The sequence below is a fragment of the Chelon labrosus genome, assembly GCF_963514085.1.
Source record: "Chelon labrosus genome assembly, chromosome: 2".
NCBI classification, from domain to species: Eukaryota; Metazoa; Chordata; class Actinopteri; order Mugiliformes; family Mugilidae; genus Chelon; species Chelon labrosus.
This window is the reverse complement of record NC_140338.1, coordinates 20455404-20470084: the sequence shown is the minus strand read 5'-3', so window position 1 is coordinate 20470084 and position 14681 is coordinate 20455404. Positions and strand designations below refer to the sequence as shown.

The 14681-nt window shown below is 43.3% G+C and overlaps 2 protein-coding genes across 2 annotated transcripts in view; one reads left to right on the top strand and one right to left on the bottom strand.

Annotated features, from left to right (window-relative positions):
- Positions 1 to 677: 677 nt before the first annotated feature.
- Positions 678 to 6145, top strand: serping1 (serpin peptidase inhibitor, clade G (C1 inhibitor), member 1; the record flags this gene model as incomplete). Its single annotated transcript, XM_084570021.1, has 10 exons — positions 678 to 725; positions 829 to 937; positions 1026 to 1187; positions 1301 to 1588; positions 1745 to 1954; positions 2351 to 2494; positions 2623 to 2826; positions 2908 to 3047; positions 5439 to 5661; positions 5775 to 6145. 10 exons carry the CDS (start codon positions 678 to 680, stop codon positions 6020 to 6022), a joined length of 1776 nt encoding a protein of 591 aa, XP_084426147.1. The 3' UTR covers positions 6023 to 6145.
- Positions 6146 to 9376: 3231 nt separating this feature from the next.
- Positions 9377 to 14681, bottom strand: part of doc2g (double C2-like domains, gamma) — a gene marked incomplete at both ends in the record, with an annotated part of 29493 nt that continues 24188 nt past the window's right edge. Inside the window, 3 exons of the mRNA XM_084561260.1 lie at positions 9377 to 9516; positions 12990 to 13086; positions 13338 to 13419. Of these exons, the coding sequence (XP_084417386.1) occupies positions 9377 to 9516; positions 12990 to 13086; positions 13338 to 13419 (319 nt within the window). The remainder of the gene's footprint in view (positions 9517 to 12989; positions 13087 to 13337; positions 13420 to 14681) is intronic.

Below are 14681 nucleotides of genomic sequence, written 5' to 3'. Positions count from 1 at the left end.
TCATTATGCAGACTGAAATGAGCCAAGAAGGACTTATGTATCCCTAACTAATCATCCCTTTTACTAAGAGTCATAACCTATGGACTGGTACCAGAAGATATTATATAAAAGCGTAAATAAAAGTAATGAAGACAATATAATTACTAGAATATAAATCATTCCACTTGGTGTCTGCTGCCAAGATGTGAAATCATGTGATTTCCAGCAAGTCAGAAGACCTGCTTTATGCAAACAAACATCTCTAAACCAACAATCACAGATTAGTCATTGTTGGTTGCAGTTCAGAGGAGCAGAGACACAGAGGTGGTGGGTGAAGTGAACAGTGGGAGAAACACTGGTGGTAAAAACTGGAATCATCACTGAAAATTGGAGACTTGGAAATCAAGAGCCGTGAGTTCTGTCATTTTTGTCCGAATTCTGCATCAAAGAGAACCAATACTGTTGGCATGGTATTAAGCAATAGTGTTATAAATGTCTATATTTAATCTTTACATTTTTATGGGATTGATCTTTGGCTGGACACATTGCAAACTGAGGCTACAATTGTGATAACTAAACAGTTTTAAAAGTTTTAATGCCACAGGATATCAATGCTTCAACAGATTGCGCCACATATTGATCTTTTCTCCGGCTCGATGCCATATCCATTTTGAAATCTCATTTCCCTCTCTTGGCAGATGAGACGACAGGCCATATGTTGCTTCTTGCTGCAGCTCATTTTTGAGGTAAACCTTTGAAAATGTAGAGCCATGTCTTTGCAGCTCAGACAGGCCTTCTTGACTCCTAAATCTGTTCAGCTTTTATCCTGACATTTGATATTTGGTTCAGCTTTCTTCGTGCACGACTCTCCGGGTGACACCTGGTTCTACTCTGGAGCTGCCCTGTCTGTCATTTCAGACTGACTTCACTGGAGAGGACATCACCTGGAAATTCAATGGTGTCGTTAGGTTTCTGTTTTCACGGTACTGCAGACATAAACAGTTATAACTGTGTTTCATTTTAACATGGTTTTATCTTCAACACAGGTAAAGATATTACTCCTCAGTCATCACGCTCGGTCAGTATTAAAAAGAATGGGCTGTACCTCTCTATAGCCCCCGTAACTGCTGCCAATGAGGGCGGCTATGAGTGTTTGGTAAAGGAGGAAAACATGGAGATGGTGAGAGTGTACAACATCACGGTTGACGGTGAGACACACTTCTTTTATTATTATACACATCAGTACTGGCACATTGACAAGTTGGGTAGATTTAAAATAGAAGATGTTTTTTGTTTGTTTCCTTGTTGTTTCTTCCTGCAGCACCTATTGCATATGCCATCAAGGTAACTGAAGGCGCCGACATTCGCCTCCCGTGCTATCTCCCACCTTCCCGTCAAGAGAAGGACAATGCACTGTGGTTCAAAGTTCCAGTTGTTGGCAAGAAAACAAAGTTGAATCTTGAGGACGACTTGAGAATGGAACTGCTTTATCTAGATGACCCAGATCAGACCATGAAAATCAGAAACATTAGCATGGATGATGATGGAACTTACCAGTGTGAAACTGCAGAGGGAGAGAAGCTCAGCACTGTGGATATAGTTGTTGTGGGTGGGTTTCTCTGTGCTGAGATTTAATAACACTGAACTCAAACAGAAGACGTTTCAAATCAACTTTTTCTGTGACTCAAACAGCGAAAGATTGTTTCCAGGCGATGTTTTGGTCTCCATTTAGACATTTTCAATCATCCGTTCAACTTTCTTTCAGCTCCTCCTACCACTCCTCCGTTCATATGCTCCACCGAGGCGTGGGAGCCCTGCCAGGACGAGAACAGCCGCGTAGGGGGACCCATGCTGCAGGAGTCCGTGACAGAGTTTTCCATGAAGCTGTTTTCTCACCTGAGAGAAATATATCCAACTTCCAACTTGCTCTTCTCCCCTGTCAGCATCGACGGGGCGCTCTCCCATTTGTTGTTAGGTAGGGAAAATACAAAGATACGTCTGCTGATGCGTTTTTATTGCATGTGAACTCGTTGGCTGATGTGTTGTGAGTGCACATGGGCAGAGTTTTGTTCTAATAATCATACATATTCCCTGCTAGACTAGAGAAGAAATAAAGAGAGCATTGAGAGACGGATGAATTTGTTGACAAGGAAAAAAATATATAGAATAGTTCCAACATTATCCTTTGAGATGCTTTTGTCTTGAAAGCTCAAGTAGGCGAGAAAAACAATATGACTCATTCTCTAAAGACCACTTCTCAACTTTGAAATGTCACAGGGTTTTCTCTGTACCTACGCTGACTGTCAGACATACAATGCAGGACTTTCTCTTTCTATATTACGTCTCATGTTGTATTGTCTTTCACCCTCAGGTGCGAGGGACGACACTCGCAGAGCCATTGAGAGGGCCGTCTGTGTGCCTCATGACTTCTACTGTGTTCACTTCCAGATGAAGAAGCTGAGGGAGAAGCTGTCCAGCTCCCTGCATATGGCCTCCCAGATCTTCTATAGCCCACGTACTACTATCACAGTGTACAAATTATCCAGCCTAAGAATAGAAATGTAGTCAAGGAAAGCGATGTAAGAGCGTCGCGGTGAAACGATTTTCTGTAGCTCATCGTGGTTTCTCTGTTCTCTTCCTCAGAAATGAATCTGAATGAGTCCTTCACCAACCAGTCCATTCAGTTCTATGAGGCGGAGCCCATTAAGCTCCTGGAAACCAGCGAGCAAAATACAGAGATGATCAACAGCTGGGTGGCAAACAGCACCAGAAATAAAATCACACATTTGGTTGACTCCGTTTCACCCGACGCCAAGCTTATCCTGCTCAACGCTGTTTCCTTTCAGGGTCAGTAAAGTGTGTGTGCACAATAGTGTGCACGAGGATTTAAAAAGAGTGGAAATTAAGCTGTGTGTGTTTGTGCGTCAGGTCAGTGGAAGGTCAAGTTTCAGTCCAAAGCAAAGAAAGGCCTTTTCCAAAGGTTGGATGGTGATTTGGTGCGGGTGGCGATCCTCTCTCACGGGAAATACACGCTGATTATGGGGCATGATGCTGAGCTTAAGGCACAGGTAAGGAGTGGATCTAAACTGCTATACTGATGAAGGCCTAAAGAGTGTGCTGCAGGAACACTAATAGTATGAAAAATAACCTGGACGATATTGAAACATACAAAGATGGTCAGGTTTTGTTTTATATCATACCCTGAACATGACTATAACCAGGATGTGACTAGCGTACATATGAAGATGCTAATAGCATGACACAGAACAGACGTTAAATAAAGTTCATTTTAAAGCCGCACCATCATCAACTCTTTTAATGTCCTAAAGCATAGGTCGGCAATAGGCGGCCCGCGGGCCAGATGTGGCCCGCAAGCAAAGACATCTGGCCCGTGAGATTGTTTGAACTAGAGAAAGAAAATAAAAATATAAAATATACTTTTTAAAAATTGGACTGCCAGTCTCAAAAATGCTCTTTATTTGGAAACTTCATTTTCCAGAACAGAAAAATTTCCTCAATCTAAATGCGTATTTGTTTAACTGGATACGAGAGTGAATACGCACATCAGCGAGGTGCAGCGCGAACGCTCAACATGCAAAAACAAATGAAGTCAGTGGACAGTGCCTGGTGCTGAAACTCCAAACTCGTCTCTAAAACACAAGTTGTCATTCAAACAACGGACAGGCTTCATATTATTGTGAAAATTAAAACACGACTTTCTTCAAACAAGCCAGACATCAAACATAGGCATTTACGTACATAGAACTGTGAAAAGTAAAACACGAATTTCAAACGTAGCGTGCGTGTTATTTAGGCTAGGCCTTTCTATGACTGTGGTGGCACCAAAAATGTAAACTTATAACAATGCATTGCACTGTCAAATCGGAGCAAATCAGAGCAAAAAATCTGAATCCACTCGACCATGGGCTGGAGTGCTCGGCCCCTGAAACGACAGAGCAGACGTGCTACATTTACTGTAGGCCTGAATTATGCCTAGCCTACAACGAGACATTCATTAAAAATAGGCTACAGTTCAGATTTTAGACACAATAGCTGGTTTAGATTACTCACCTAGTGTGAAAAGTGGCATCTCCCGCTGGCCACTATTTTCTGGATATCTGGTGAAATAGACGTCACTTTAATCCTCAGGCAGTTCTCGAGATTTTGGTGAGTCAGTCTATTCCTCTCGTGCGTTTTTATTGCATTCATAGCTGAGAAGGACGACTCACATACGTAGGTGGAAGGGAACATTGTCAGAATGTAAAGTGCGACTTTCTTGAGGTTGCTGTATTCCTCGGAGCATAGTAGGCCAATCCAAAAGGCACTCACGGACTCCGCACTTCTGAGCGCATCTCGCACAACTGAGGTGGTTTGGAAGTCAATAATTTCCATTTCCAGCGCAGCCTGATCTAAAGAGGGGATAATTTCTTTCGCCAGGGAAGAGAAGTTGTCGGCTGGTTTTACTGCAGGGTCACGTATAAAGTCAATGATGTCTTTTGGGATGGAGTAGTCATCAAACCGAGAAGTGAAGTTGGCTCGTAGCCTCTTGATGAAGTCAACCATCAGCTCCGTCACTTCTCCTGCTGTCTTCTTCAGTGTGCTGAAATTTGGTTGTGGCCCGCCATGTAATGGCTTGGAAAATATTTGGCCCGAGGCCAAACTTAATTGCCGACCCCTGTCCTAAAGAGTCGACAAGTCTCACCAGATGCCTATAAATGACCCTACACAAGTCAAAGATAGTGAGACGAAAATCCATACAGGTACTTTAACATATTAGTGTGTAGGTACATCAATTAAGAGAAAATTAAATCATGTTTGTGCTGGTGTGTATAAATAACATGTGCCTACAAATGGCACTCAGTCCTACACCCTGGTCTTTTGTGTGTCAGAGGATATCTAACATTTTACTTAGAAATCCTAAAATAGATCTCTTTTCTCCGTGCAATCATATTACATTTCAGTATTTTCAAACGACAGGTTTTTATTTTATCACTTTTCTGCCAGAAAATGTCCTTTTGTAGGTATTTTGAATAGTAATTTAGGGCTAGTCATTTCCTGGAAAACGGTTTAAATACACTGATGACTCACCCTGCACTCTGGGGCGTACACCAACACTCTGCACCCAATGATATGCATCTCAAATTTTCACGTCCCACCTTCCCACTCATCCATCTCTCCATTACCAGTAGAACAGTCAGCTTCTGTCTCTCAGTCCATGTAAAGCAGGACGTAAATTAGGAGAAACTAATAGTCTTAGTCGTGTCAAGGGATGTTTTCTTCATTATCAAAGTAAAAGAGTCATAGTTTGTGTATTTCACTACCTGCTACCAATTCATTTGGCATCAAGTTACCGTTTATGGTACCAGTTCACCATTTTTTTTTTTCCGTGTGAGCACCTCCGCTACAGAGTAACTAATATTTTATTTATTTATTCATTTTTAACCACATTTTACCAACAGGTGGCAAAGTTTGGTCTCACCGGCGACAGCAGTCTTTACATCATCCTGCCTCGCTCCCACACAGCGGCCGACCTGCAACAGTTGGAGGAGAGGATGACAGACACAGCTGTGCTTCGAATGATAGAAGAGATGAAGAAAATAGAACCTCAGCGTGCAGAGGTCACTCTGCCCCAAATCAAGCTGGACGTACGGCCCGACATGAACATAGTTCTTAAGAAATTAGGTTTGTTTGTCTTCCATCTTGCTCTTTATCATCCCCCTGTGTCTGGTCCAGATAAATTCCCCTTCTCAGCATCCTCCTCCTTAACCTTTCTCTGCATTTTACGTCCCAAACAGGACTGTCATCTCTCTTTGAGGGTGCCAACCTCTGCGGCCTCTACTCTGAGGAGAAGTTGGTTCTGGATGACGCCAGGCACAGAGCCTTCCTTGTACTCAATGAGCAAGGGGTTGAGGCCGCCGCCGCCACCAGTATGACGTTCTCTCGCTCCTTCCCTTCCTTCTCCGCCCTGCGGCCCTTCATCATGCTGCTGTGGAGCGACCAGGCTAATGTGCCGCTGTTTATTGGCAGAGTGACCGAACCGTGAGAGAAACAAAAGGAGATGTAACAGAGGCAAATGGGCAGTAAAGCTATGGTTAATGTAGGCTGCTCTAAGTAATTTTACAACAAATTCTTACAGTCTACTTGCTTTATCAAAAATTGCACACGAATAAAGTCAGTATCACTATTGCTTCCAGTAGTTGCTTAAGTGAGCGGTGACCTTAACAAAAACGTACGTACAGGCTTGGATGTGGAGTTGATGAATAAACACATTTACACAACACATCTGCCGCCTGTCTTCTATTGCTGAGGAATTATTAACAACGTGGATCATTCAAAGGAGGACAGACGACCACTGAAACAGCTTCAGTTTATTTTTGCGAAGTGGTTACACAAACCCACCACAGGATGGCAGCCATACTGTGTGATTGACATTGACAGTGACTACACAGGGACTGCAATGGTGAATCCCCCTCTCGCTCCCACCTCGGCCGCTCATGCATCTTTACCACTGATATCAATTGAAGGAAGACAAGTGTCAAAGTCAATGACAGTAAAGGTTTTGTTGGTTAAAGCAATAGCTGGTAGCCTGGTTAAGCACAGCAACTGAGCAAAAAATACCCTGAATCATCGTATTCACAAACAAACAAATACACACACGGACTGGTAAGAGACCGACTGTAAACACATTGGCATTCAGAATGATCAGCTAAGGTTGCACTCATCTACAAGCTGATGGCAATTGCTAAACATGCAGCTGTATTGCAGATAAAAATGATTACATAAGCGAAGCGGGGTCAATAGACGAGTCAGAAAAATTCTGAGACTGTAAACAAAAACCAACAGATCCAGAGAACAGGAATAAGCAACCAGCCAGCCACAGATGTGATCTCTGTTTGATCACCGTCACCCAGCTTGGCCACAAACAAAGGACTGAGTATTCCCAGGAACATATCTTTTCATGCCTGGATATCGTGATCACGTTTGGTTTGATTATCTCGCTGCCGACGTGCTGGGAGTTCTGATGTGCATAGAGAAGTACAGAATTAACCCACCATCCGTTCTCTCCCAACCCTCCCGTTGTAACCAAAACTGTGCACAAGCCTACACATAGTTTAGCTCCTAGCATTTATAATGTCCAAGCCCTTTTTTAAATTCATTTTTTTTACTGTGAGCCTAATCCACCACTGAAGGATCCATCTTTTGCAGACGACAATCAGACATTCGTAAGGTGGCCGAAGCGCGGCAAGAATATGAGCAGCCGGATCGATTCAACAGTTAGAAAACACTCCCGGAGGCCACGGACCGATGGTGGGTGTGCTTTTGTGAGCGGGTGGGTCGCCAGACATGTCGTGACAGATGAACCAGGGGGGCCACATTCGACACGCTGGGGGGAATTTAGACAACTGAGTGACAATTAAACACCACCAACGTGCAGAAACGTGCATAGAGACACCTAACACACATGGTAGGTTGATAAGTGTGCAACCTAGTGCGTCTGAAACAAAGGAAACTGGACTTGCTTGAACAACATCTTCTGATTTTTGGGGTCATTAAGAGGCCTTCGTCGCATAGTTACCAACCCCATCAGTCGTTTAAAACTGAAGAAACACTTTGGATGAGTAGGAAAATGTCTTCAAGAAAAGTCAAACAAATCCAGCTGCCTTTGTTTTAGCTTTGTTAAAGGACAGTATCGTGGATCATCCACTGCCCCTTTCCACCGTGCCAAGAACGGTCCTTTTCTTCCGCCTGAGGTTAAATCGTAAAGGTGAGGCTCTATTCTCGATGCATGTATTTCTGCTAACTGCACAGATTATCTCAGCAGAAAGTCCTTTGTTTGAAAGACATTGGACATGGTCGTCCCCTCGTTCTATTGAGGATGAACTATACGCCGCTAGACCTGATATTTAATAGGTCTTCAGAGCGGGATGAATAGAGCACTGACTCCCTCTGATGGTTTATGTAAATTTCAGGCAAATTTCTTTTATATGTCTCTTCAGATCCTCATCAAGAGAGTGTCTGAGGACATTTAATGTGAGTTACGGTGAATCTTTCAAGCACTGGGCAGTTGTGTTGGCATAAATTAAGACAAGCGGACCAACCAATGTAAGTCCTGTATTTTTAAAATGTGTGAACTTGCCCCGCAGGAAGGAAACGTTGCATCATCTGTGTCAGAATGTGTTCACTCCTGAATCCATTTGAAATCTGTGGAAGTACAAGCGGCACCTCCAAAAGCAGTATCCTCTCTAGTCTGCAGCAGACGCAACTTCGGGCTTTTCATCAGGAAAGTCAAAGGGAGCAGTCGGAGGTTATGTATCAAGATGTGTTCCTTTCCTAAAGGTGCTCTATGACTGTCTGGCAAATGGGAGGGGGGAGGGAGAGGGACGGCAGAGGCCCGACACACGTGACAGACATTTTGTCAGCGTCCAGCCAGGAACACTTAGACCACTGAGGCCTGAGGCGGCACCAGAGACTCTCGCTCTTGTGTGCGTCGTTCTTGTCCTTTATTAATATTTCTCCACACCTCCGTGCTTCCCAAGTCAGATGGAGACATTTTGAATGGGGCTTGAGGTGAATACAGATAGACGCACATTGGACAGACTAAAAATGTAGGCACTCATATTCTCATAGCCCTCATGCACACAACACACACACACACACACACAGATGCAGACACATTACAGTCTGATATGTAGGCGGATAAATCACCACTGTCACTGACAGACAATGAAAAGACATAAGAACAAGAACACTGAAAAGGTAAAGGTACGAATCCACCAAATGGATCATTTTGTGCTTTATAATACGGTGTGTCATTTTGCATCAGATCGACTGCTAAGATAAGAGACGTCTTCTCAGGACACAATCATTCTTTTCTCTCTTTTTTTTTTTTTCCTTTCTCGCTCCTGTAACTACGTACCACATTATGAGTCACAAGGGTTGCACGTACTGCTGGGCCACTTCCACTGAATGAATCCTGACTACATTAGTCTCAAGTCTGTTCATTAAGTGTAAATTTGAATGAATATGAGCAACTTCCACAATACATTAAGCTCTAAAGCACAATTTTGTGAGTATTGTTTTGTTACGTCAACACTTTAATGAGGACATCGTCACAATTTGGTTCACCTGGGAAAGAAAAAAAATAAACGTATTCAGATTACACCTTAGTACTGTCACTAATATTAGTATGAATGTCATTTACTAATACTTTGTGCTGTATTTACTGGCATTATATGACAAATTTTATTTTCAACAATTATCATTATTGCATGTTTAATCCTTTGTTCTCGTTGCCGCTTTGCTTGGACTCTGTTATCAACCATCGTTCGGTGGGACAAATACGTGTGTGTTAGTGCATTTGTGTGTGTATATGTGTGCATAAAACGTCTTGTGTGATCTAGTCCGGTTTGTCACTAGTCGGGGCTCCTTGCTGCGTGAGCGTATGCCAGTACTCGACTTTCTTCCCTTTGTTTTTGAGACACTCAAACCAGTGTTTGAGTCTCTGTCCGCTTGCGTTGATGCCCAGCTCCACTCCACCTGCAAGCAGAGAGGGAGGAGAGCAAAAGGAGGAGAGTCAAAAGGGAAATAATTGGATTCCAGAACGGGCGGGTGGTGGACGGAGACAGAAACTGAGACGGAGTGGACAAAGAAAAAAATGGGAAAAAAATGCTCAGATCTATAACAAAAGTACCAACACAACAATGTAAAGTTGTTTCAAAACTAGGGTTCAACGACTCGACAAGAACCACAACATACATCTAAAGGGGCATTATATGATTAACGGGATAAAAGAAAAAAAATCTTTTACAAATAATTTTACACTTTTGAGCCAGAAGTGTTTAAAATAAAACCCTACTGTAGATTTGGAGGGATGCCTGTGCTAGGCAGAAATCCTTACAGACTCCTGAAACATCACCAGGGAACCAAGAGGTCAAAAAAGGGACAAGAAATGTATTTTATGATGTGAGCGTATCAAACTTTTATGTGAATACTGACCTGAAAAAAATCTTGTTATCAGAATAAGTCAGATAAATGTGGTGGAGCAGATGTGCAGAGTGGCGTTAAATGTAAGTGGAACACGTCTCTGCTGCTGGTGGCATCAGTGACGAGAGGAATCAACAGACATTTTGTTGTCTTGTTAAAATCTAATATTCAGTAAATGTCACTGAGCCGAGTCAGTAATGATGTGTACATCAACATCAGTGCCAACACACAACAGAGGTGGGGAGCAGAGAAGTAAGTACACAGACACTAGAGGCAAAATCCTCCAGGCTTAGAGAAAGAGAATCTGAAAGTTATCTGGAGAATTACAAGAGAGAGAGAAAATTACAAGAGAGAGAGAAATGCAGATGAGGCATGATTTATTAAAAGAGCGTCAGTGAGTATGCAGAGTGCAAGGAATAGGGAAACTGTGAAAGTGGGCAGAGGTGAAGAAGGCGTTGGTGGAGAGACGCATTCTGAGACTAAGAGATGCTGGCAGTTGTCACACTGAGGTTATTACAGAGCCATTGCCTCGGCTGTGATTGCACAGTTAATGGAGCATGAAGTTTTAAACACGGCATTTTGGCAAGGCTGACTTCAAACAGCGCCTTAAAAAATGACAGCCGCGGGGCGAACAAGGCTCGATTGTTGATCTGCAACTTATCTGAGCTCTTAACTGAACGCTGCCTGAGATGACGCAACGCACGCAGCAGCAGCCGCTGAGCTTTTCATGACCAGGATCCTGCTTCGATTCCCTCCAAAACCCAGACACACAACTTGTGGAGCAGGTCTGGACCTGTTGACAGGGTTTCGATAGCACGCGGCACTTTGTCTCCTCCCCCCACTGTCCCCCCGCAACACTTCCAACGTGTCTGAACGGAGATTGATGGGGCGTTCGCGCCGCCTGCGGGCTGCTAGTGACAAACGAATGGTCAGCCATCCTGACACTCATTGGGGGACAGAAGAAGGATGAGGACCCAGAGCCAGAGGAGATGACACAGATGGAGGAGAGGCTGACATACAGGCTGGTGAGCAGGTGTGCACCAACACTCCCACAGGTTTAACTCCATTTTCCGCCCACTTATTTTTACACAAGCCCCTCCACCGCCTCGGATCTGTCTCTTTCAACACAGCCGCCCTGTGAAGACGTATCTGGGGGTGGACCAAGCATTGAGCCTCGATCTGAAGAAATGGAAATGTGTCATGGAACAGCATCTGAATCGCTTACTTCCCACAGCTTCTTCCTCCTTTTGAAGAGCTGGGTCCAACAATTATCAGACCAGCTGAGTTCTACAGTCGTGCCCTTTTCATTCAGTGACGGGCAAAGTGAGTGCAGGTGAAAAAGTAGGATTAGAACTTCTTCTAGTTGTTCACATGATTTTGTCCAACTCAAGAGTAACCCTTAAGACTGAACATTTGAAACTTAACTGGTGAGAGAGTTACGCTCTGACTTGAAGCAAAAAGAGAACCGTATAACACAAACATCTTGCTCATATACATAAAAATGTTTATAGGCGGTTTATACTTTTGCGTTAAGTTGACGGAAAGGCTACGGCGACAACGCAGACACCTACGCAGAGCCTAGCGCTGTGGCTGACGTGCACCTCCCCAGAAATGTAACTACGCCCCGCGGCTATGTCCCGCAGAGGTTTAAACTCTGGTTAAGGATTTAAAGGACTTTGTCTCATCTACATACAAAAACAACTTTAACACAGCTCAGAATGTAACCTGTTGAAATTAGGTTTCATTTGAATTGAACTGAACCTTTTGACTCCAGGGATGTGACTGACCACTACTCTGGATGTCTTCTGGGTGCCATTGATATCCGTTTCCTACTTTTAAGTATAATGTTATAAACATTTTTTATACAAGGTATAATAAAGTGGACTAATTAAATAAAAAACTTATAGCTTTGTTCTCATAGCAGAATTGATCAATCACAACTGTTCTGGTCGTCTTCTTCAGGTCACGGCTGTTGCTAACACAGATCTGCTGAATTGGTTTTGCTCATCAGTGACTCAGAACATAGTCAATAGATTAATTGAATTAGCAAAAGATTAATTAATTGAAGGTATAATCATTTGTTCAGATGTAGATGAAACATCCCCTCTTTTCTTGTTTACTGATTGCTCTCTCGACTTGATTTATTGCCTAAGTTTTGTCGTGTCCTTTTTCTCCTCTCTGTACCGTTTTCTCATCCTCTATCTACAAAATCCCACCTTTTACCATTTGACGTCCTCCGTATATCCTGCTAAGCCTTTTAGCCGTCTTGTTATTTCTTATGGTACACCAGTACACTGAGATTGTGTTTCGCTCCGCGTCTTTATCAACTCGATTTCTCCGTTCTTTTTTGTCTTGGTGTCATTTTTCTCTCGGCCCCAATTAACAAAACTGACAGGCTGTTGTAGCTAAACCTATAATGATAATGGTCAGGGGAATGGCTGTTATCTATGGCTGTATGTTAGACTGATGGCCTTTTCTCCCAGTAGGGCTAATAACTCACTGGGCTTATCTAACAGCGGGTGTCTCCCTCCGACCCAACCACCCGAGTGCCTCACACACACGTGTGTGCTCACACATTAGACAAAGTAAAACGCTTTGATCCACAGGCCTTCAAGCTCAAAGGGTGGTAATCCATTCTCACTGTGCCTCCCTACTAGTTCTCCATCACTCCTTAATCTCCCATGTGCTCCATTGCCATGATATACACACCATGCCACGCCAAAGCTGTTTAGCAGTCTGACGAAGCCGCAGCCATCTGATGTGCCAAGTTCATGAAGGATGTGAAGAAAAACATGTTCCTTTTTAAGTTCCCCCCTCTCTATTTCCTGTTCCACTCCAACTCTTCTTTGCTCGCTCAATCGCTCTCCTCAAGCATCATAATTACCCCTCATCTCTCTGCGTTTTTTCCTTGGCTTGGCCTCCTTTTTCATGTTTTCTGCAATTGCTCCTCTTCCATTTAAACGCTCTGCTGGAGTAATATTCTTTACTGCCGCTGCTGCGTTCACCGCCACACTATATAGGCCTACCTATGAAGTCGTTGCTCATTCCCAAGTCGTAGTCCCACACAGAGATCTCCAGGGTTTTCTTTGCCAGATGGTCCAAGGGTACTTCATATGAAAATTCCTGCGCAGGTGGTATACACAAGAGCATATTTATATCAATGATTCATAAATACAAGATTGAAAGGAAGTGAATACCTAATTCAACGTGTGTTCTGTAAAAAGACACATGCAAGGAGCGAGTGCAGGATAATTTTTATAAAGGTATGCCAAATTGCATGCGCCACACCACAGTTTATTCAGAGCTTAGAAAAGAAATCACACAAGGTTGCCAGGTGTATGGCGGTTATTTGAAAAGCAAGAGACAAATTGTACCTCGTTGAATTCAGGATTGAGAGTCTTTTTCTTCACTGTGGTCTTGTACTTGGACTTTTTCCCCATGTCTGGCTGCAAGATGCTGAGACAGAAGGAAAACACAGAAGAAGAACACGTAACTTTAGGAGAACTGTTTGCTAAGGGTTAGATAAACAGACTGATAACAATCCTCCATCTATGCCACATATGAAACTGCAGCCAGCAGATGATTTGCTTTCCTCAAAGACTGAGAGCAGATGAGAAACAGGTAAGCCTTAAACTTCCATCTTTGCACGGACTAACAAACAAAAAAATATCATTACTGGCTGAGCTTTAGAGGTGCTGGCATGTAGATTATCTTACATTCAGATGGATCTGGGATCTGTTTCTAGTCTCCATGCTAAGCTAATAGCCGTAGCTTCAAATTTGCCAGACAGGCATGCGCATGTCCGTGTTCTCATCTAACTCTGAGTAAGAAAACAAACAAGGACATGGAATGTCAAACTTAATCTTAATTTCAACTTCTGGTTGTCAACCACAGATGTAACACCGGAGCAGCACAGGACAAAGGTGGAAAATGTAATAAGGTTTACACAACAGAGGTCTTTAAACTCCCTTTACCTTTTCAGCAAGGCCAAATTTTATTATTTCTGACATCAAAGTAGTTAATCCACGACTTTTCTTTATCTTTTGCCCTGTTCAGAAAGTAAAGCTTGCAGAGCAGCCGAAACAAAGGGAGACAGAAAGTTTGCAAAATGTCTTTTTGAGATAATTGTGACCCAGAAGTCTTGTGAACAAAGGCAGGGACGGTGAGCGAGCGAAACAGAAAGAGAAAGTAGACCACAGCAAGATCGTAATCAAGTGGATTTTGGAGGAGTATACGCTTCAGCAAAGAGGCAACAGAAGGATCGCTGGAGGGCAATAAGAGTCATCATCAGCATAAATTCCAAGTCAAGATGTTCAGGCGGTGAGATATCTCACTCTCCCAGCCTCCTCCCGCCAGTGACGAATCCGGGCCTGACAGCTGATGCATGAGATGGGCTCGGGGCTGTCACTGCAGAGCCGGAATCAGAGCGAGTGAAGGATGGAAGTAAAGAGAAGGAACAGGAGGAGGAGGAGGTGTGTTGATAGAAAACAAGTTGGTGGCATAAAGTCTTGAGCTAGTCTATGTTGGCTGCTGAAAATGGCAGTTTTCATTATGTAAAGTGATTTAATTCATGATCTGGGGCAGTGCATCAAGCTGTAAACACGAAAGTAGATAGAAAAGTTGTTATGGGTGAATATCTGACATACATTACTTTTCCAACAGTTTTTCTTGCGGTTTTGCTCCGCACCAACATCTGAGAGAATTATCGGCTTCCTTAA